This window comes from Mustela nivalis (genome assembly GCF_964662115.1).
Source record: "Mustela nivalis genome assembly, chromosome: 2".
Taxonomy (NCBI): domain Eukaryota; kingdom Metazoa; phylum Chordata; class Mammalia; order Carnivora; family Mustelidae; genus Mustela; species Mustela nivalis.
In genome coordinates, this window is record NC_139021.1 from 929,251 (window position 1) to 950,918 (window position 21,668).

The following is a 21,668-nucleotide window of genomic DNA, read 5'->3' on the forward strand; positions in this document are numbered from 1 at the left end:
CGGGGCGGCGGCGGCGGGGGCCGGGGCGCGGCGGGGGCCGGGGGGCGCCGGGGCGCGGGCGGCGGCGGAATGCGGGCGCGCCGCGGGTGGGGCCGCCCCGCCCCCAGGTGCTGCCCGGGCAGGCCGGCGGCGGGAGCGGCGGGCGGGGCGGGGGCGGGCGCGTGAATCAGGCCGCGCGGCGGGCGGGCCGCGACGGGGAGTGGCTGCCGGACCGACCGGACCGCGAGGCCGCTGGGCGGCGGTCGGCTCCTGCTGCCCTTGTCCCGAGACCCCCGCGCACCTGGCCAGGTAGGGCCCCCTCCCCGGGCTCGAGCGGGGCGGGGCGCGCCGGAGGGGGTGAGGGGAGGCCGCGGCCGGGCCCCCGGGGGTGGGGCGGGGACGGCGCGCGCGGCGCCCCTCCGCGCGGCCTCACCTGGGCGGCGCCCCCCACCTCCACCGCCCCCTCCCCGGCCCCTGGGCCGGGGCCACGCGGCCGAGCGCCGGGCCGGGGGGAGGTCGCCGGGGCCGCGTGTGCCGGCGTGGACGCGAGCGCCCTCGCACGACGCCGGCCCGGCACGAGCCGAGTGGGAAGGGGCCCCGGGCCCCGAGGCCAGCCTGCCCGGGCCGTTCTTGCTGGCTCCCGCCCTCGCGGCCTAGTTGGAGCCTGGGGAGGGGAGCTGGGCCTGGCCTGGACCCCTCCCCGAGGGGGCCCCCGCCCCGGGCTCCTTGGACCGGGGGTGGCCGGGAGGCCGACGCGCAGTCTGGTGTCCTGCGTGAAGTACCGGGAAAGCGAAAGGCCCCGGGTCCCTGGCGTCCACGTCCCGGAACTGGGGTGAGTGGATGGGACACTGGGCCCCGGCAGCCTCCGGCTCCTTGCATGCATGGAGCCCTTTTGGCCCTGCGGAGCACACCCCGAGGACTATAGCTCGGCTTCAGTCGGCGCGTCCCAGCGGGCCGGATCCCACCCCCAGCCCCAGGCTTGCGCAGGCTTCTGCGGGGAACCCGCGCTCCTGCCCGTTCCTAGCGTCCGCTCGCCGCGCCTTGTGCTCCTTCCAGTCCCCGACAGAACCCACCTCCTACCCAGGTGGGAAGGCCCCAGTTAGGGGCCCTGGAGGATTTGTCCGCCTTGTGCCTTGTGTCCGGGGTCAGAGGTCAGCAGCAAAGGAGCTGATTCCTGCTGAGTCATCGCTGGGGTGTGACGGGTGTCCCTCTCTCTCTGCCTTCGGGCAGCGTTCAGTAGGCAGATGTGTGAGGGGGCACGCCATTGGGGTCCTGTCAGGGGCTAGGGGCTGGAGAGGGGGCCGCTGGCCAGTCCACAGTTCAAGGGTGTGCACGGTGAAAGGAAGAAAGGCAGTGGGCTTAGGGCAGTTGTTGTTGAGGCCATGCAGGGCCCCCTGGCGTGGGCATGCAGGAGGGCACCCCCGTTCCGGGGCGCCTTGGCACTGCCCTCCCCATGCCTGCCAGGCTGGACGGTTTCTGTAGACTCCCCTTCCCAGTGGGGTGTGGAGCACGGGGTCCCTTCTGTGTTCCCCCAGCTTGGGAAGGGCTCTCTCTCTTATGTAGGGAGCACGATCATGCCCCCAGGCCCTGCCTGGTCCAACACAGACCCCATACCACGGAATTCCAGAGTCTTCCCGTCCCCACCTTCTGTCGGGTCCTGGGGGAGGCCCCACTACAGACAGACCTGAACCTGGTACCCTGGTGCAGTCTGCCCCTGAGACCAGTACGGGCTTCTCTCGCGTAGCTGCGCAGAGTGATGGGGGATGGCAGATCTGGTTTCCTGCAGACCCTCTCGCTGGTAGCACGTCCCACCCCCGCTGCACATCCAGTTGGCCTGTCAGTCCCCAGGGAGAGTGGACAGGGAAAGTGCCTTAGGTCATCCTGCCCCACAGTCTTGACCCCTACTCCGTCCAGTCCCAGCTGCCTCCGAGCACCCAATGACCCCGCCCGGTGAGCCGCTCCTGGGGCCCGGGCCGCACGGCACTCTGGCAGGACCAGCACTCAGGAGCGTGGGAGCTAGGCGGGATCTGAATCCCGCTCAGTCCTGGCCCAAAGCAGTGGCTGGGGTTGGGGGGGCTGGGCCTGGGGCTCTCCTTCCAGGGTAGGAGGAGGCGGTTCAGGGATTGGAGGTTGATGACCCCTAGGGGTTTAGAAAAGCCCCGCCCACCCTTGGCGTTGCAGAGCTCATGGCCACTTCTGTCAGCCTAGGCTCCCTCGCAGGCCCCCTCAGGAGGCATGTGGACTGGAGTGGACCGGGCAGCGTTTGATGTCCTCAATAAACTGGGGACAAGGAGAGAGGCACGTGTGGAGCCCGGGGTGAGCCTGATGGCCACAGCCGAGGGTTCGGGCTTCATCCAGAGTCCGGGGGGTGGGGCGGGCAGCAGGGCCTGACCAGAGATGGAAGACCACCCCCGGCACGCAGCGCTGGGCTGAGCCATGCTGGACTCCAAGCTTGTGCAGTGAGCGGAGGCTGCGGCTGGATCTGCCAGGGGCGTGGTTCCGGGAGTTTTCTCTCCGGTGGCGCAGTGGCTGGAAACGGGGAGGGATGGGCCAAGAGAAGGGAGTGGCCCTGGTGGACAGGGACACAGGGCAGGGGTGCGTTTGGAGGACTGTGATGTGTGTGAATAGGTTGTGAGGCTTGGAGTGTGTGACCCCATGGAACAGGTGCGGGTGTGAGGACTGCAGACTGAATGCCGGGTCCGGGGACAGAAGTGGGGACAGGTTTTGTAAGCTGAGCTCAGGTTGGGCCAGGCATGGTGGCAGGTCAACCCTGACAGCTGCATTTTACAGTGGGGGTAATGAGCCGGCGGGGCCCGAGGCCCCACTCACGCCCCTGTACTGTGGACGCAGACACATGGGCGAGGCCACCTGGCGCGCCAGCACACACTGTAGTTCAGGGCCTTTGAAAATGCGTTCATGTCCAAATGAGAAGAAAAAAGCAAATACAATAAAGAATTTGGCTTGGATTATATTTTCTTTGTAGCAACAACCAGAACGTATTGGGTTGTTCTTTTTCTTATAGAGATACAGAGAAGTACCCGGGACACGGGCCGTCTGGAACCCTGAGTGGGGGCTTTGTGCAGCCAGAACCCCTGCCTGGAAACCAGGGTGCGGGCATTCCTGAGGTTCCAGTGAGAGGAGGGGCCCCCGGTGCAGAGTAACATGAGACAGGGCCAGGGCACCTGTACCTGGGTCCCCCGCTGGCCTCCCCCCAGCTAGGGGACATCCTGGGGCAGGGGTGCCCAGAAGGCCTCCACGTGTGGCCTGCACTCCACAGCCCACTCAGGCACATACAGGCCTCGCTACAGGGTGTGTCCAAGCACGGCAGGGTCAGGGGGAGCAGCGCCAGTTCTGCTGCCCCAGGAACGTGTCTCCTCCCCCTGCCCCAGGCCCCAGGCCCCGACATGGCCCGTCGCTCCCAGAGCTCCTCGCAGGGGGACAACCCGCTGGCGCCCGGGTACCTGCCACCTCACTACAAAGAGTACTACCGCCTGGCGCTGGATGCCCTGGCCGAGGGGGGGCCGGAGGCCTACAGCCGCTTCCTGGCGTCTGAAGGGGCACCTGCCTTCCTGTGCCCAGAGGAGCTGGAGCACGTGAGCCGCCACCTGCGGCCCCCGCAGCATGTTGCCCGCGAGCCCCCTGAAGGCAGCCCCCCCAACGTGGACATGGATGGCTCCTCGGGCACCTACTGGCCCATGAACTCAGACCAGGCAGTGCCTGAGCTCGACCTAGGCTGGCCCCTGACCTTCGGCTTCCAGGGCACTGAGGTCACCACACTGGTGCAGCCACCCCCACCGGATAGCCCCAGCATCAAGGACGAGGCACGAAGGATGATTCGCTCTGCCCAGCAGGTGTGCCTTCCCGGGCTGGGTGGTCAGTCGGGGGAGCTGCCTGAGCTGGACCCTGAAGCCTTAGTAGGAGTTGTGGGGGGGGGGGGCAAACCCCACCCCGCCGGCTGGCCCCGCCCCTCCTGTCTTCTTTCTGGGTCAGGCGTTTGGTTATTGAGCGCTGCGGTTCTGCCTGCCCCCCTACGTGGCCAGTGCCCAGAAACTCCAGGGCTCTGGGATGGCTGGGCCCCCTTCCTGGTTTGGACTTGGGGTTCAGAGAATTCTCTCTAGTCGAACCTTTGACCCAGGCTTGGCCCCACCAAACAGGAACCAGACATGGAAGCTGAAGGCAGCAGGTCTGGAAGCCAGAGGCTCCAGACTGCCTGTGCACCCTGGCGCACAGTCTCCTCGCAGGGCCGAGAGCTAGGGCCTGGGTGGCGCCTTCCGGGGCGGGTTGTGCGGCTTCATTTGCCTTGTCCCTTCCCCAACAGGAGGGAGGCTCTGTGCCTGCCTAGGGCTCCATCATGGGTCACCTGGCTGCCAGCAGCCCCACACCCCCTCTCGTAGGCGTTCTCCTGGCTCCCCTTCCTTGGCAGGGCCCCGCTGTCCCCGGGAGGGGCCAGAGGGCGATCTGTGGTGTCTGGGTGATCTGACGCCCGTCCAGGCAGGCAGGAATGGTGAGAGAATGGTGGGGACAGCAGAGGGGTCTGTCCTCAGTCCCTGACCCGCCCCCCCCCCCCCCGCAGGTGGTGGCCGTGGTGATGGACATGTTCACAGACGTGGACCTGCTCGGTGAAGTGCTGGAGGCGGCGGCACGCCGCGTGCCGGTCTACATCCTCCTGGATGAGATGAACGCGCAGCACTTCCTAGACATGGCCGACAAGTGCCGCGTCAACCTGCACCACGTGGACGTGAGTGACCCCGGGCAGGGGTGTAGGGAGGTGGAGGGCGCTTCCGCAGAGACCTAATGCCTCTCCCCTCCGCATCCCCGCCAGTTCCTGCGCGTGCGCACTGTGGCCGGCCCCACCTACTACTGCCGCACGGGGAAATCCTTCAAGGGCCACGTGAAGGAGAAGTTCCTGCTGGTGGACTGTGCCGTGGTGATGAGTGGGAGCTACAGGTGCGCCCAGCCCGCAACCCCGACACCTCCCCACCTAAGGGCCGCCTCTGCCCAAGCCCTGGTCCAGTAGCCCCTGAAACGGCGCCCCCCTGGGTCCTTGCGGAGAGACCAGCACAACTGCAGGCGGCCTTCCGTGCCCCAACCCCTCCCCCCTCGGCCCCGCCCCTCTGACGCCGACCCCGCCCCTCTCCTTGACTCTGAACTTGACCCCCGCCCCACCCGCAGCTTCATGTGGTCCTTCGAGAAGATCCACCGAAGCCTGGCGCACGTGTTCCAGGGCGAGCTGGTGTCCAGCTTCGATGAGGAGTTCCGCATCCTGTTCGCACAGTCCGAGCCTCTGGTGCCCTCGGCCGGGGCGCTGGCCCGCATGGACGCTTACGCGCTGGCTCCGTACGCGGGAGCCGGGCCCCTTATGGGCGGCCAGGTGACCGGGGCGCCGACCCCCTTCTCCTTCCCCAGACGAGCGCACCTCCTGTTCCCACCGCCTCGGGAAGAGGGCCTGGGTTTCCCGTCCTTCCTCGACCCCGACCGCCACTTCTTGTCGGCCTTCCGCCGGGAGGAGCCGGCGCGGATGCCGGGCGGAGCCCTGGAGCCGCACGCCGGGCTGCGGCCGCTGTCGCGGCGGCTGGACGCGGAGACGGGACTCGGGGGCGAGCTCGCGGGCCCGCGGGGCTTCTTCCAGGCCCGGCACCTGGAGATGGACGCCTTCAAGCGGCACAGCTACGCCGCCGCCGACGGCGCGGGCGCGGTGGAGAACTTCGCGGCCGCGCGGCAGGTGTCACGGCAGACATTCCTCAGCCACGGCGACGACTTCCGCTTCCAGACCAGTCACTTCCACCGTGACCAGCTCTACCAGCAGCATTACCAGTGGGACCCGCAGCTGGCGCCGGCGCGCCCGCAGGGCCTGTTCGAGAAGCTGCGCGCTGGCCGCCCGGGCTTCACCGAGCACGAAGACTTCGCGCTAGGGCCCGGGCCACGCTTCCCCGAGCTCGGCCCCGACGGACACCAGCGGCTGGACTACGTGCCGTCCAGCGCGTCACGCGAGGTGCGCCACGGCTCAGACCCCGCCTCGGGGCCCGGGCCCGGTGGCCTGGAACCCAGCGGGGCTCCTCGCCCCAACCTGGGCCAGCGCTTCCCGTGCCAGGCGGTGGCGAGGCTGGGCCCGGATGCCGCCTCCGACGCAGAGCCCGAGCGCAGGGGCGGGCCCGAGGGGCGGGCGGGGCTGCGGCACTGGCGCCTGGCGTCCTACCTGAGCGGTTGCCATGGCGAGGACCCCGGCGAAGAGGGCCTGCCGGCGCCCATGGAGGCTGAGGCCTATGAAGAGGACGTTCTGGTGTCCGGGGGCCGAGTGGCCCCCGGGGACCTGCTCCCTTCAGCCTCCCGTGCACCCTTCCCGGCCAAGGGCCTGGTGCCTTGCTCTGGCGGCGGCGGCGGTGACAACCCAGAGCGCGAGGGCCTGGAGGAGGCAGGTCTGGCCAAGCAGGACTCTTTCCGCTCCCGCTTGAACCCGCTGATCCAGCGCAGCTCGCGCCTGCGCTCCTCCCTGATCTTCAGCGCTTCCCAGGCCGAGGTCGCCTGTGGGGCCACGGGGGCCACGGCAGCCACCACTGAGAAGGCGCAGTTGCTGCACAAGGAGCAGGCGGTCAGCGAGATGCTGGGCCCTGGTGGCGATGCCGTGCGCTCCGCCACTTCCACCAAGGTGGCCGAGCTCCTGGAGAAATACAAGGGCCCGGCGCGTGATGCTGGCGGGACGGGGGCCCCAGTCACAGTCACCAGCCACAGCAAGGCTGTTGTGTCCCAGGCATGGCGGGAGGAGACGGTGGCGCCCAGTGGGGCGGGAGGCGAGCGCCGCAGCCTCGAGAGCTGCCTGCTGGACCTGCGCGACTCCTTCGCACAGCGGCTGCACCAGGAGGCAGAGAGGCAGCCGGGAGCTGCCACGCTTACCGCGGCCCAGCTGCTAGACACGCTGGGCCGGAGTGGTGCCGACAGGCTGCCCTCTCGCTTTCTCTCTGCACAGGGCCGCTCCGCCTCCCCACAAGGGCGGGTCAGCCCCCCGCTGGAGGGGTATGGGCCCCGCCAGGCACCTCACCCTGAGCCAAGAGGGAGCCCCACCTCTGCTTACCCTGAGCCAAAAGGAAGCCCCACCTCGGCCTATCCCGAGCGCAGGGGTAGCCCGGTCCCTCCTGTACCGGAGCGCAGGGGCAGCCCCGTCCCCGCTGTGCCCGAGCGCAGGGGCAGCCCCGTCCCCGCTGTGCCCGAGCGCAGGGGCAGCCCCGTCCCCGCTGTGCCCGAGCGTAGGGGCAGCCCCATCCCTGCTGTGCCCGAGCACAGGGGCAGCCCTGTCCCTGCTGTGCCCGAGCGCAGGGGCAGCCTGACCCTTACCTTCTCCGAGGAGTCTCCGAAGACTGGGACCGCGGAGGAGACGGCTGGCGGCCCCATGGAAGTCCTGCGCAAGGGCTCGCTACGTCTCCGCCAGCTGCTGAGCCCCAGGGGTGATCGGCGCACGGAGGAAGAGGGCGGCTTCCCAGCGCCACAGGAGAACGGGCAGCCCGAGAGCCCCCGGCGGCCGTCCCTGGGGAGGGCGGATAGCACGGAGGCGGCCACTGGAGACGAGCGGGGCCCGAGGGCGCGCACAGCCTCTGCCACGGCCAACGCTTTGTACAGCAGCAACCTGCGGGATGACACAAAAGCCATTCTGGAGCAGATTAGCGCCCACGGCCAGAAACACCGCGGAGTCCCTGCGGCGGCCCCGGGCCTGGCTCACAGCAGTCCTGAACTGGGCCGCTCCCCAGCTGCTGGCGGCCTGGCTCCGGACATGTCCGACAAGGACAAATGCTCTGCCATCTTCCGCTCGGACAGCCTGGGGACCCAAGGTAGACTGAGCCGTACCCTGCCAGCCAGCGCGGAGGACCGCGACCGGCTGCTGCGCCGCATGGAGAGCATGCGCAAGGAGAAGCGTGTCTACAGCCGCTTTGAGGTCTTCTGCAAAAAGGAAGAGGCTGGGGCCGCAGGGGCGGGGGAGGGCCTGGCGGAGGACGACACGAGGGACAGCAAGGTAGGCAAGTTTGTGCCCAGGATCCTGGGCACTTTCAAAAAGAAGTGAGCCCCCTGGTCCCCCAGCCCCCGACCCGGCGCCCACCTCACTGCCCACCACCAGGCAAGGTGCCTGGGGCTCCCAAGGACGTGGGGTGGAAGCGGCGGTGGCACCCTGCCCTCGCCCAGCTGCTGGCCTGGCCCGGCCCGGCCCTTCCCTCATGCCATGCCTTATTCCTCCAGCTCCACCCCTGCCGCAGGGCCCCAGCCGCTCCCTTTGTAGCATCCCTGTCCACCATCTCTGGACTTCAGGGCCCCTCGAGACCTGCACTCACCTCAGGTCCTGATCCTTTTTGTGCCTTAGGTCCCCACCCTTTCGGGGGCCCATCTTTTTGTGCCTTAGTCCCCCATCTTTGGGGGCCCCAGATCTCAGGGCTTCCGTGTCTCAGGACTCCTCTCTGCTCACTGCCCCCCCCCCCCGCCCGGCTGCTTTGCCACTGCTGTGGCTTTCCTGTGTGCGGGCGGCCCAGCCTCTCTCTCTCCCCCCCTGGCCGGCATCTCCCCTGCCCCCCGCGGCTCCAGGCTTGCTTCCTGCCCCGCTTGCATTCCTCCTCCTGGCCTCTCTGCCTCCTGGCACCCTTCTCAGTGGCCGTTCACTGCAGGGGGAGCAGAGTGGTTCGGGCGGCTGGCGACGGCAGTGGGATACACCCAGACCCAAAGGGGGTCCGTCTCAGGAAGCACGGTCCAGGGGGTGCTGACGGCGGGGTGCCCAGGGGACTCCTGAGAGACCGTCCTGCCAGAACTGAGGCCAACCTGGCGGCTCTTCCTGTGGGGCTCCAGCCAGCACCCCAGCCCCCAGCAAGGGCTGAAGAGCTGGGAGCGTTGGCGTTTGTCTGGATGGAGGCTTGTGCTTGACTGGGCGAGGGGAAGGGGCCGTGCGGTGGTGCAGGACCGCTTCATGTGCCCTGTTCTGGATCCTTCCTTCTTTGTCACCAATCTGCAAAATGGAAGTTTTGTTCCTATATCTCTCTCCTCCGGACAGTGACTTTGATTGGAATAACATTTTGACACCAAATGCTTAGGAAGCGCCCCGCTGTAAGTGCTAGCTAGCATTGGGAAATTAGTATTTCTGCAACTTTTTTTTTTTTTTTGGTTTAAGAATAAGAAATGGCAGTCGCTCAGCCTGGGAAAGGATTTAAGGAACGAGGCTGCTGAGCCGAGGTGGCAGTTCCGACTCCAGGCCCCTGGAGAAGGGTGATGGGGGCTGGGGGACACTGTGGGTCAGGCGGAGGAGGTCACCGAGGAGCCAGACGCTCTCCCATGTCCCTCGGCCTAGAGGCACTTGCTGACCCGTTTACTTTTGCATGTCTCAGCGCAGCCCTGGTCTGTGTCCTCCACTCGTGCTGAATAACACGTGTCAAATGTCATTCTCCACATCTTGGTGTTAACAATAAAACACAACACATTCCTAAATATAGATACCCCCAGTTAATACATGACAAACGTTAGTCTTGGGAACTCAGATTTCCTTCTGGATGGCACCACCCCTGCGGGGAGCAGTAGAGACTCCCCGCCCCACCCCCTGCACACCTGTACTGCCATCACCTGTGACCACATCTGACCCAGGAGACTCCGTCTTCGCACCCTCCCAGGACCTGCTTCCCCGCACAGGCGAACTGCTTTAGTCTGCCGCTCCCACTTCCAGTTCTGCCCGCCCTCCGTATAGGCACACCCTGCTGGAAGCTCCTGGTCACCAAGCCCCTCCAGCCACCGGTGCGCAGGTGTCCAGATCTCTCAGCCATTCTGCGGCCCCCCTCGCAGGGCCGGGCTTCCTGGGGCCCCACCTGCCCCTCTCTGGGCTGTGGGGTTCCTTCCCTCCCCCTCATCCATCACCTGGCGGCTATGCCTCAGGCTCTCGGAACTCAGCCGGCTCCCCCTTCACTGCCCCCCCCCCCCAGCCACCCGTCTTCCGACTGGCTCACCTCCAGGCCAGGACCGGGCCATCAACTCTCACTTCCTCTTTGGGCTCCCTCCCCAGTCCTCGCCTGCTTGCCCCATTGCTCGCAGCCACCTGGTCTGGGCCCACCCTCTGCCCTTCCCACCTGCGCCTCTAGCCGCCGCGGGCAGCTTTCACAGGTGCGCAGAGCTCCTGCTCCTGGCAGCCCAGCCCCCAGCACAGCACAGCCCACATCCTGTAGACCGTGAGCTCCAGCCAGCAGTTGGGAAATGGCCTGTGTTCCAGCGCCTGCCAGGAGGTCAGGTGTGGTGCACGGCTCACCTGGGACCATGAGACAGGTGTCCCCCGGGGCCCCTCGGATCTCTTCAGCTCCCACCGTCCTGGACCCACCCCTTACCAGGAAAGACCAGCTGCCAGTCACTGTTGGTGGCCAAGAGCACAGTGATCACAGTCAGGGGCTGGACCCTGGGGCACTGCCCTATCTGTCCTCTCCACTTTTTACTCTGGCTCAGAGCCGCAAGTGTGGTCACGTGATGGTTTGCACTGAGGCAGCAGGTACACAAGTCCCCCCCCACCCAGCAACTTGAGGACAGCCTTGTCCCTCTGATGGTGCCCTGGCACCAGGCAGGCCCCAGACCATCTGTGGAGAGAGGATGGGAAGCTGGCCCTGAGGAGCCCCCTCGGCCAGTCGTTGCTGGTGTGAGCCTCCAGGGACAGCACTGGGCGGACAGGAGCCGGGCAGCTTCTCATGGGCTCTGTACTAGACATGGGGGTCGGTCCTCCGAAGGGGGTGGTTTCCAGGGAAGGGGTGGTGTGACCTCGGAGGGAGTCCCCACTGAGAACAGAAGATAGATAGGCAGGCAGGCTGGGGACGGACACGAATTTATTGGAGGGTGTGATTGGCGATGGGTGGGAACCTCACCCGCCCCGCCGCGGGGAGGCCTGGACAAGCCCCCTGGATCTCGAGGATGTGGCCAGGCAAAAAGGGGGTTGGAGAGCGTGGGGGACTGGGGGGTAAATCGGGCTGGGAGAGGGGCAGGGAACTGGGCAAGGGGCACGGGCTGAGCGGAAGAGCCGATCTGAAGGCCGGTGGGGCGGCTTAGGCGCGGGGACCCGGGAGCAGCGGCAGGCGGCCCAGTGCCGAGCGGCAGACGGTACCGTACGCTTGAGAGTAGCCCCCGAGCGCAGCCCTTGCGGCGCCCTGGACCCCCTGCGAGGCCGAGGCGCTGAACATCCTCCGGCCGGGCCGGGGCTCGGGCCGGCCGTCCGCGGGAAGCCCGCGAGGGACCTGCACACGGCCCAGGGGCGGCGTGAGGGGCGGGACCAGAGGGAGGGGAGGGTCCCGACGCGGGCCAAGGGGGCGGGAAGGACGGGCGGCCCGGGAGCTCACCCGTCGCGCGCCGCTGGCGCGCAGCTCTCGGCCCGGGTTCCAGTCGCTCCGGACTAGGGCCTGGATGGCCACCTGGGCGGCGGCCTGCCTGGCGAGGGAGGGCGCCGCCCCCTTGCCACTGGGCTTCACCTGGGAAGGGGCGCGCCACCGGGTCACTGCCCGGCCCTCAGAAGGGATTGAGAGGGACCCTCCCGGACTGACCTACCCACAGGGGGGCCGAGGGGGCCTCCGGCGTCGCCCCAGGGGGCCTCTCCCCTCTCCGGAGACCTCGTGGGGGCGGAGGCTGGAGCAGGGGGGCCGAGTTCTGCCGCGGAAGGTTCTTGGCTCCGCAGGCAACGTCTGTGGGGTCGGAAGATCAACCCCCGGGGTTAGTCTGGCGCAGCGGACGCTCGGTGGCTCCACGCGGAAGGGGCAGGGGCCGCGCCCGGTGCGGGGAGGCAGTCGAAGATCACACACCCGGCGCGGCCCGCTGAGTCGGGCCGCTCTGAGGTCTGCGTCCGGGGTTCCGCGTGGAAGAGCCCGGGGCGGGCGGAGGGGCGGCGCTGGCTCTGAGCAGGTGCGCCTGGGGCGGGGGGGCGCCGGGCTCTGCGCCCGGGGGTGTCCCCCCTACGCCCTTCTCTCTGGGGACCCGGCTGTTGGCCCTGCGCTCCAGGATCATCTGCGGAGACGGAGGGGCGCTCAGGGGTGCACCGCGCAGGTGTAGAGGGTCAGGGGGCCGCTGAGGCAGGGGAGGGGCTCGAGGGTGAGCGCGGATGGGGGGTCTTAGTGGTCGCCGCCACAGCACCTGATAGACGCGGCTGCGATACTCGGGGGCTGAGAGCTGAACTCCTTCGAGCACTGGGAGCCGCACAGCCGAATCCAGGGTCCACTCACGGGCCGGGCAGTGGAACCTGCGGCGAGCCAGCGAGACCGGCGTGGCAGAAGCGGGACTCTCCCGTCTCTCCAGTCCAGCGCAGATCCGCGACCCAACATCCAGCCCAGCAAGGGAGGAGCTGGCCCGCGGCACCCTGCCCTCTGCACCCCACCCGGGCCCCACCCCTACCTCTGCACGTAGGGGTGCTGCAGTGCCTCGGCTGCGCTGAGCCGCTTGTCCGGGGCAAATACCAGGAGGCCCCTGAGGAGATCCAAGGCCTCCGGGGGTGTGTCTGGCGGCAGGAGGGTGTCCAGCGGCTGCCGTGGCCTGCGGGCGCCCGCTACTGTCCCCTCTCCAGGTGCAGGCTGCTCCCACACCCATATCTGTGGCAGCTCCAGTTCGGACCCTGACCCTCCGCCCAAGCAGCCCTTAACCAACCTGTGCCTCTCCGTCCCCATGCAACACCCTCAGGCAGCCTGGCAAGGGGCGAGATCCCGGCCCGCCTTGCTTCGGTCCCTCCTCTCCCAGCCCGGCTGCGTTCCTGTGGGCCTCCCCACACCTCCAGCCATGCTGGGGGATGCTGAAGGTTCCTCATTATTAGTGCGACCAAATCGCCGGCTGTGGGAGCGCCATCAGAAGCCCAGGGCCCAGGTCCGGCCTGGCGGACGGGCCCACAAGCTGAGAGGAAGAGTAACAGAGCCAGGCTCTAAGCATCGCCACTCACCAGGCCCGCAGGCAGGGCAGGATCGAGGCACTGTAGCTTGAGCCAAGAGCCAGGAGGTCTGCAGGTGGGTGGACGGAACATGGGGTGGGACCGGGAGCGCCTGGTCCGGGGGTACCACTCAGGGAGGTCGGGGGCCAGCGGTCTCTTCCTGCCCGGGGAGTGCCTGCCTTTCCAGGCTTGGGCGGTCTGGCAGGACTGTGAGCTGGAATGCCTAGATTCCTGCTACATGTGCCTGCCCTTGCACAGTTTTCTCCCCCCGCTCCTGCACAGGCACTCCACATCTGGGCATTCCCTCCTCCATGGAAGGACCCCTTCCCCCTCCACCCGGGAAAGCAGAGACTCAGGGGAAGACAATAGGGCTCCCCCCACCTGGTTCTTCCCCTCTCTTTTGCCCTGCTCCCCACGCCCCCCAGGGAAGAGGAAGGACTCCCTAGACTACCTGACCCTCACTGCTATCTCCCGCCACCTCTTCCCCAACCCTCTGCTGCCTGCTCCCCGCACAGCTGCTGGACCTGCTCCCACCAGCCCCAGCTCCTGTCCTGACCCAGCTGGACCCTTTATGGGCACTGCTTGGCCCTCAGGGACCTGTAGCTCCTCCCCAGGCCTACCTTGTGTAGGTCCTGCCCTTTCCAGTCTTCCCGAGGCTCTGGACCCTTCCCCTCCCTTTCATCCCCAGCCTCCTCACCACCAGTCCTAGCCGGTCCCATGCTGTCCCCTACAGCTCTGTGTGCTGACCCTCAGACTCCCTGATGCCCCACAGGGCCCTGCTCACACCCACCCTCCTTGGACGGCGGCGGGATGGTCTCCAGGATGAGCTCCAGCTGGTGCAGCGTGGACGTGCCTGGGAACAGGGGCTTTCCCCGCAGCATCTCTCCCAGGATGCAGCCCAGACTCCACATGTCCACCCCGGGGGTGTACCTGGGGCAGGACAGGGTGCACGCATGGGGAGGGGACCCTGGAGGTAGACGTGGAGGAGACACAATCAAGGGGGCAGGGTCTGGGGCACTGGAAGGGAGCCGGTGAGGGCACACGTGGGGGCCCAAGAGGCCTGGGGGGCCCCGGCTGAGTGGGAGGCTACAGGGGTGCTGCAGCGGACGGTGAGGGTAGGAGTGTGGGGGGGAGTGATGCTCTTACCAGCTGGAGGACAGCAGCACCTCGGGAGCCCGGTACCAGCGCGTCGCCACGTAATCTGTCAGGGCCTGGCCCTCAGGCCCCTCAGGGAGGTCACCAAGGGAGCGGGCGAGACCAAAGTCGCAGAGCTTCACCAAGCAGCTGGAGTCCAGGAGAACGTTGGACGGCTGCAAGGGAGGAGGTGGGCTGAGCTCTGTCAGGGGTGGGTGCACATGGTGGGGGTGACGGGGCCCACGAATGGGGTGACGGGGCCCACGAATGGAGCACGGGGGGCACCTTCTGGTCCCGGTGGATGACATGTCCCGAGTGGATGAACTTGGTGGCCCGCAGGAGCTGGTAGATGATGTAGCGTTTGTGGGTGTCCTTCAGCAGCCTGCCCTTACAGATGACGGCGTTCAGATCTGTGTCTAGGGGAGCATGCGGGTCAGCCCGGGGGCCTGGGAAGAGGACACAGGTCTGCCCCCGCTGGGCCGCTCCCGTGGCCGCAGCCCTCAGGTCCCACTGGCCTCCCTTGCAGCCCTGTCCCTGACCCTGTCCTGGGCACACACACTTAGTGGTTCCGGCCAGCTTCTCAGGCCTGTTGGCTGCCTTGGTTGGTGTAGCAATAAAAGTCTGTGGGGTTATGTTTAATACTTTATTTCCTGTCACTTTGTTTTATAAAATAGGTAGAAAAAGGAAAATATAGCTGCAAGTGGTGGAGAAAGCAGGAGCCTTGTAGAGATGGGCTCAAGGTGGTCACTGCCAGGCCCCGGCACTGACACACGCCCGTGGTTTGTCCTCGGGCACCAAGGAACTGTCCCAGCTGGCCACTGTGGTGGCCTGGGCAGCAGAGGGACATAAAAAGGGGGGCAGGCCCCGGGAGGGCCCAGCACCAGGGCTGAGCAAGGCTGCACTCACCCATAGACTCAAACACGAGGTAAATGTCCCTGTCATTCTCCGCCCGGATCACATCCAGGAGGCGGATGATGTTGGGATGGTCCCCCAGTTCCTAAGGAGAGAACCTGGGGCTGTGTGCTTCCCCCCTCGTTTGAAGCAGCTGCACCTGGGGAGGAGGTCAGATGACCCTGGCCACTTACCTGGAGCAGCGTGATTTCCCGGAACGTTCTCTGGAATGAGACAGAAATATGAGAGCGGGTTTGGATGTTGGAAGGCTCCATAGGGACTGATGCTCATTGCGCAGACCACTGCACCACAGGGCCACCGAGCAGATGGTGCTCTGAGACCCACTGTGACCGAGCTACCAGGCTCCAAGCAGCAGGGCGCCGCCCCCACAGCCCGCCCTTGTCCTTCTCACTCTTCTTCTGCAGTCACTCACCTGCGCATCCGTCTTATCTCTAAAGGCATCGAAGATTTTCTTGATGGCCACGACCTCGCCAGTCCTCCTATCCACTGCCTTCCACACGATGCCATAGGCCTGCAAGAAGGCTGGTCAGCTTGCCGGGCGCAGAACCAGCCTCCTGCCCCCTCCCCTGCCCACCAGACTGCTCCTCCTGCCTGCTCTGGCTCCTGGGAGGGATGAGGGTGTGGTGAGGGGCTGTGGCTCTGGGCGAGGAGGTCCCTGCAGCGGCGGGCTGCTAAGCGTCTAAGACCCCAGCGTCTTCCAGAGGAGGGTGACAGGAAGCAAGACCCCAGAAAGAAATAAGGTCACAGATGGGAGATTGTGGACGGGTGAGGAAACCTGTTCTGGGCCCGCTGATCCTCTTTCACACCCCTCCAGCCTCTCAGCAAATCCTACCGGCTCTACACTCCAAATTTGTCGGAATCCGACTACTTGCTACCATCGTGCTACCATCTGGTCTGAGCCCCTTGACTCTCCCACATTTCCTGTCTGGATCAGTACACTGAGCTCTTAACTGGTCTCCTTAGCCTGCACCACCGACCATCCTCCAGACCAGACAGGGTAACTTGTGGAGCCAAAGGCTGCTACCACCCTCTATGTCGTGCTTAGTAGAAGCCCTTGCAGTTTCCCAAAGGCTCAGGTGATCAGAGCCCCCCCTCAGTCACTTGTATCCAGGTTGTACCAACTCTGCTCTTTCCTCACAGCCAGTAGGTCCTTGCCGCAGGGCCTTTGTACTTGCTGTGTACACTGTTTGGAACATTGTTTCTTTCCTCCCCCATTACACACCCAGTCACCCACCTTCACATACACTCTTTTTTTTGACACAGAGAGATCACAAGTAGGCAGAGAGGCAGGCAGAGAGGGCGAAGCAGGTTCCCCGCTGAGCAGAGATTCCCAGGACCCTGAGATCATGACCTGAGCCGAATGCAGAGGCTTAACTCACTGAGCCCCCCAGGCGCCCCTCACATACACTCTTTACACACAATCCCACAGGCTCTCACACACAATCACAAATGCACGTTTGCTCACACAAGGTTCTGGCTCTCACTCCATGCCCATCTACCTACTCAGTCCCTTCCTGGGCCAGGCTTGGGATCCACCCATCGCCTCAGCGACAGGAATGATGGGCCCAGTCTCCTTGGAGTGTCCTATGGGCACCAGAAGTGGCAGCTGGGAGCAGGGGACGCTCGGTGGGGTCTGGGGAGGGGATCTGTCCAGGGTCCCACTGGCCTGAGACCTCTGTGGGCCCCCTGGAAGTAGGCACCGTTAGAACCCCGTTACAGGAAGCTGAGGCCCGACGGGCTCGGTGGCTTGCGCAAGGCCACCCTCCAGTCGGTGGAGAAAACTGGTAGTGAGCCCAGGACCCCCGGCAGCGTCGGAGAGACAGACCTCCCACGGGACCTGCCCCCGCCCCGCAGGTGGCCGGGCTCACCCCTTTCCCCAGCCGCCTCTTGAGCAGGTATCGCTGGGCTACGTGGTGGTCCACCTCCGCCGCGCACATGCCTTCGGGTGGGCGCCTGGAGGCCTCCGGGCGCCCGCGGGGCTCGAACTGTTGAATCCGGTTGCCTTGGAGACCGCCCCGCCTTGCGTCTGCGCCGCGCCAGGGTGGGGCGGGGTGTGCGGCCCAGGCCCCACCCAGCGCCCCGCCCACCCGGCTCCTAGCCCCGCCCGCGCCCCCGCCGCGTCCCCGGCGGCCTCGGAAGCCCGGCGGCGGGGGCGGGGCGTGCGTTCGCGGGGCGCCCTCGGCCGGGCGGCTCTTCCCGCCGCCTCCCGCCTTCCCGCGTCCCCGCCCCCTAGGAGCGAGCGGGCCAGGGGCCGGGGCGCCGCAGGAGGGGCCTCTCGGGCGGGGCGGCCGGAGGCGGGCGGAGTGCGAGCGCGAACCCCGCGTGCTGAGCGCGGGCGTCTGCCCGGGGAACCGCAGCGTCGGCCGCGCGGAACCGCACGCGAACGCCGCCCGCAGCTGAGTCCAGGGGCGCGCACGGACACAGAGGGACGGACACCGAAACGCGGCCAAGGCGTCCGGCGGCGCAGGAGGAAAGACGCTGCACGAGCCACCGGGTGCGCGCGACATCTCCAGGGACCCACGCTTCCGGGCACCGGCCCTTCGCACTGACCCGCGGGGATGCCGTCCGCGGCTCAGCGGCGGCGCCTGCGGTGGGCTCGAGGCGCTGGAACCTCGGTGCAGAAGGGGCTAATCGTGGTGAAGCTCCCAAGGGTGTACACTTGGGCCCAAGTTACCCGAATCCTGCTCTGTAAGTACAAGGTTGTGTCTCGGTGTAGAGCTGGAGGATGCGCAGAGAAGCAAGGTGGGAGGGGCCGGTCTTCTGGCCCCCGAAGAGTATCCAGCGCTGGACACGATGTCCTCCCCCAGAAAACGGCCGGAAAACTGGACCAAACGTGCAAAACGACTTTCTATGAACTGGACAACAGGCAGGGCAGGGCTGTGGTCTTGGGAAACCAGGAGCAAACAACCTCTTGACTTCGGTGCCAGCTCTGTGTCAGGGAAGAGTTGGGGAAGATTTCCACCGGTCTGCGATGGGGAAACTCAAGAACTCCATAAAAATCTGCTTTTTGCTCTGTTCCTGCTTGGATTCTTGCTAGGACCTGCACCCCCATTTCATCCAGGCCTCTGAATACAAGGAGTATATGTCCTCCTTGTAAGGGACAAGGAGTCCATGATTCCTCTGGAACAGAGAGTGCCTAGGGAGGGACCAGGTAAGAATCAGCGGACAAGTCATCATATGCATATCCCAGACAGCCAGGGCCTCACACCTCCTTGCCGAGGCCTCCTGGCTCACGGGAAGACCACCTGAGCTCTCATCTTTGTTCTGACCACGTCCTGGATGCCTGGGGGGACAAGTAGACCAGGCCATCATCCTTGATTAAAAAAAAAAAAAAATTTTTTTCCCGAAGACTCAGCTCATGCTCCATTCCTTCCTGAATCTCCCAGATGCTCTGTATCTGCTCTCTATCAATAGTCCTGCTTTCATGTCCTGCTGGCTCATGTTTGATTTCTATCCTCCATGAAGCCGAGGACCATCCTGGCTGGTCCTGCAGGAACCCCTGGACCCCCACAGCATCCAGGGTCCTGTCAGGAGAGCCCCCAGACAGCGACTAAGCGAGCTCTAAAGTCTATTGCACACCCATCATGAGTGTGAACAAGCCTTAAAAGGGACAGGACGCTACAAACATCACCTAACTGCCAGCCTAAAAGCACCAATGTTCTTTAAAGAGAAACACCAAGAAAACAACAGTCAGTAACAGAAAATTCAAAATATCCAGCATCCAGAATGTCATAAAAAAAGTTACTAGATTGGGGCGCCTGGGTGGCTCGGTAGGCTAAGCTTCCAACTCTTGTTTTCAGCCCAGGTCTTGACCTCGGGATTGTGAGTTAGCATTGGGCTCCACGCTGGGTGTGGAGGCTCCTTAAAATAATAATTTTTTAAAAAGTGACTAGATTTACCCAACTAAAAATATGGGCAAAGAATTTGATTAGACCCAGCTCTGAAGAAGATATACAAATGGTCCACATGAAGAGTGATTAATGAACATCATTAATGCAATCAAAGATTCACGAAATCCTGTGAGGGGACTACATCAGGTGGAGGCCACGGGTGTGGCCGGGAAACCATTTACCAAGGACAGAACAAAGGAGACAGGAGTTTACTGAACACAGCACCAGGAAGCAGCAGGCAGGACAGCAAAGGAGAGAGACTGCCAGGAGGCAGGTTTTCAAACAAGTACTTGCGCACAAGTGTTCTTAACATTCACAAAAGCCAAAAAGTGGAAACAACCCGAGTGTCCACCAAGTGGGGAATGGGTAAGCAAGAGGTGGTCTATCCACACAGTAGAATGAATTCAGCCCCAAGAAGGACTGAAGGTATGCTACGTAGTACAACGTGCTGCACCTCAGAGATGCCGCGCTGGGTGAAAGAGGTCACAGACAGAAGATCACGTACATGATTCGACTCACATGAAACATTTGTAATAGGTACGTCGACAGAGAGAGCAGATTGGCAGCTTCCTGGAGTTAGGGAAGGGGGACGGGTAGTGACTGCTTAATGGAAACAGGATTCCCTTGAGGGTGATGCCAATGTTTTGTGACAGATAGAAGTGGTGGTTACAAAGCATTGTGAATGTGTCGAATGCCACTGAGAGGTATACTTTAATGTAATTTTATGTCCATTTCACCTGAATAAAAAAGTTACAAGGCTTGTGAGGAAGGAGGAACACATGACTCATATCCAGGAAACAAATCAGTTGATAGAACTAGACCAATAAATGACAGAGATGACGGAATTGGCAATGACTCAAAGCAACAGCTATTACATGTATGCTCATGGATTTAAAGGAAAACATGAGTATGAGATGAGAAGTTATAAGATATAACTCAGTGGAATTTCTAGAAGTTAAATGATCTGAACTTAAAACTCACTGGATGGACTTAACACCAGAAGAGATATCAGTGAACTTGAAGACACAACAATAGGAACTATCCAAATTGAAATGGGCAAAAAATTAAATTGAAGAACCTTTGAGAAAGTATCAAGAGAATAGAGCGATGCAGAAAGTATATTTGAGAGAGTAATGGCTGAAAATTTTGCAAATTTGAAGGAAAAGAAACACACTCACAAATCCAGAAATTTATTTATTTTTTAAGATTTTATTTATTTATTTGACAGAGACAGATCACAAGTAGATGGAGAGGCAGGCAGAGAGAGAGAGAGAGAGAGAGAGAAGCAGGCTCCCTGCTCAGCAGAGAGCCCAATGTGGGACTTGATCCCAGGACCCTGAGATTATGACCTGAGCCGAAGGCAGCGGCTTAACCTACTGAGCCACCCAGGCACCCAAATCCAGGAATTTAAATGAAACCTAAATAGGAAAAACACATAGGGAGCCATAATGAAAAACCAAAGGGAGCATATGATAACTAAATTGCTGAAAAAGTGATTAAAAAATTACTAAAATTATCCCAAAAATACTTAATAAGGGGGGGGGGACAAAAATAACTATAACCACAGAATTCTTGTCAGAAAACAATTTCAAGCCAGAGGACAAAGCAAGGATATCCTTAATGTGCTAAAAAGAAAATAAAAAATACACAAATCAAAACAAAAACACTGCCAATCTAGAGTTATATACTCAGAGAAAATATCCTTCCAAAATGAAGACAATACTTTTTCAGACAAAAGCTGAGAGTATATAACACCTGTAGACTTGAACTACAAAAAATATAATTTTTAAAGATTTTACTTATTTGTCAGAGAGAGAGGGAGACAGCGAGAGAGCAAGTGAGCCGCAGGCAAAGGGAGAAGCAGGCTCTCCACTGAGCAGGGAGCCCGATTTGGGACTCGATCCCAGGACCCCAGGATCATGACCTGAGCCAAAGGCAGACGCTTAATCATGTGAGCCACCCAGGTGTCCCTGAACTACAAAAAATATTAATGAAAGGTTTTTTTTTTTAAGATTTTATTTATTTATTTGAGAGAGAGAGAGATCACAAGTAGGCAGAGAGTCAGGCAGAGAGAGGGGGAAGCAGGCTCCCTGCTGAGCAAAGAGCCCGATGCGGGGCTCGATCCACTGAGATCATGACCTGAGCCAAAGGCAGCGGCTTAATCCACTGAGCCACCCAGGCGCCCCTAATGAAAGTTTTCTTGAATGAAGAAAAATTCTGGATGAAAATCTGGGTTGACAAATAAAGAAAAAACCCTAGAAATGGGATATAGTGGCTAAATATAAAAGACATTTTTCTCATCTAGTAAATTTCACTGAAAGATAGTTGACTGCCCCAGCGACACCTGGGAACTCAATGATATGATCAAAAGCCCATTTCAAATCCAATCATGACAAGGATGAGATACCACCTCGAGCCCATTAGTATGGCAAGAAAACTCCAAAAACAAAAACAGAAACAAAAAAACCCCAAACAAAAAAACAAAAAAACGGGAAAAGAAAAAGTGTTTGTGAGGATGTGGAAAAATAGGAACCCTTGGACACTGTCCATGGGATTGGAAAACAATGTAGCCAATACAGAAAACAACATGGTGGTGCCTTTTAAAAACTAAGGGACGCCTGGGTGGCTCAGCCCTTAAGCGTCTGCCTTCAGCTCAGGTCATGATCCCAGGGTCCTGGGATTGAGCCCCTCATCGGGCTCCCTGCTCGGCGGGAAGACTGCTTCTCCCTCTCCCACTCCCCCTGCTTGTGTTCCTTCTCTCTCTGTCAAATAAATAAAGACAATCTTTAAAGAAAAATTAAAATTAGGGGCACCTGGGTGGCTCAGTTGGTTGGGCGTCTGCCTTCGGCTCAGGTCGTGAT

The 21,668-nt window shown here is 62.7% G+C and overlaps 2 protein-coding genes across 7 annotated transcripts; one reads left to right on the plus strand and one right to left on the minus strand.

Annotated features, from left to right (window-relative positions):
- The first annotated feature begins 114 nt into the window (after positions 1 to 114).
- Positions 115 to 9,432, plus strand: FAM83H (family with sequence similarity 83 member H). 2 transcript variants are annotated; one of them, XM_082720469.1, is made up of 5 exons: positions 115 to 288; positions 3,369 to 3,830; positions 4,553 to 4,717; positions 4,802 to 4,926; positions 5,152 to 9,432. In XM_082720469.1, the coding sequence occupies exons 2-5, from the start codon at positions 3,384 to 3,386 to the stop codon at positions 8,027 to 8,029; spliced, it is 3,615 nt and encodes a 1,204-aa protein (XP_082576595.1). In that variant the 5' UTR covers positions 115 to 288; positions 3,369 to 3,383; the 3' UTR covers positions 8,030 to 9,432. The 2 variants fall into 2 exon arrangements, with proteins under 2 accessions (XP_082576595.1, XP_082576596.1); XM_082720470.1 differs by lacking the exon at positions 115 to 288 and adding an exon at positions 2,420 to 2,438.
- Positions 9,433 to 10,647: 1,215 nt separating this feature from the next.
- MAPK15 (mitogen-activated protein kinase 15) lies at positions 10,648 to 16,991 on the minus strand. 5 transcript variants are annotated; one of them, XM_082720477.1, is made up of 14 exons: positions 16,786 to 16,971; positions 15,330 to 15,428; positions 15,091 to 15,120; positions 14,912 to 15,002; positions 14,291 to 14,421; positions 14,018 to 14,181; positions 13,662 to 13,801; positions 12,884 to 12,941; positions 12,349 to 12,486; positions 12,091 to 12,196; positions 11,763 to 11,964; positions 11,512 to 11,645; positions 11,307 to 11,435; positions 10,783 to 11,204 (listed from the first exon to the last, which is right to left on the minus strand). In XM_082720477.1, exons 1-14 carry the CDS (start codon positions 16,852 to 16,854, stop codon positions 11,016 to 11,018), a joined length of 1,680 nt encoding a protein of 559 aa, XP_082576603.1. In that variant the 5' UTR covers positions 16,855 to 16,971; the 3' UTR covers positions 10,783 to 11,015. The 5 variants fall into 5 exon arrangements, with proteins under 5 accessions (XP_082576600.1, XP_082576599.1, XP_082576601.1 ...); XM_082720474.1 differs by having other exon boundaries at positions 10,648 to 11,435; positions 11,574 to 11,645; positions 12,349 to 12,420; positions 16,786 to 16,991; XM_082720473.1 differs by having other exon boundaries at positions 10,648 to 11,435; positions 11,574 to 11,645; positions 16,786 to 16,988.
- Positions 16,992 to 21,668: the final 4,677 nt, after the last annotated feature.

Excerpts from the sequence above, each read along its gene's own strand:
- FAM83H (XM_082720469.1), top strand. The coding sequence starts at position 3,384 with ATGGCCCGTCGCTCCCAGAGCTCCTCGCAGGGGGACAACCCGCTGGCG. Across the intron at positions 3,831-4,552 it reads TGATTCGCTCTGCCCAGCAG|GTGGTGGCCGTGGTGATGGA; the intron begins GTGTGCCTTCCC and ends CCCCCCCCGCAG. Across the intron at positions 4,927-5,151 it reads GTGATGAGTGGGAGCTACAG|CTTCATGTGGTCCTTCGAGA; the intron begins GTGCGCCCAGCC and ends CCCCACCCGCAG.
- MAPK15 (XM_082720473.1), bottom strand. The coding sequence starts at position 16,854 with ATGTGCGCGGCGGAGGTGGACCACCACGTAGCCCAGCGATACCTGCTC. Across the intron at positions 14,182-14,290 it reads TCATCCACCGGGACCAGAAG|CCGTCCAACGTTCTCCTGGA; the intron begins GTGCCCCCCGTG and ends CCTCCCTTGCAG. Across the intron at positions 11,965-12,090 it reads ATCGCAGCCGCGTCTATCAG|ATGATCCTGGAGCGCAGGGC; the intron begins GTGCTGTGGCGG and ends CCGTCTCCGCAG.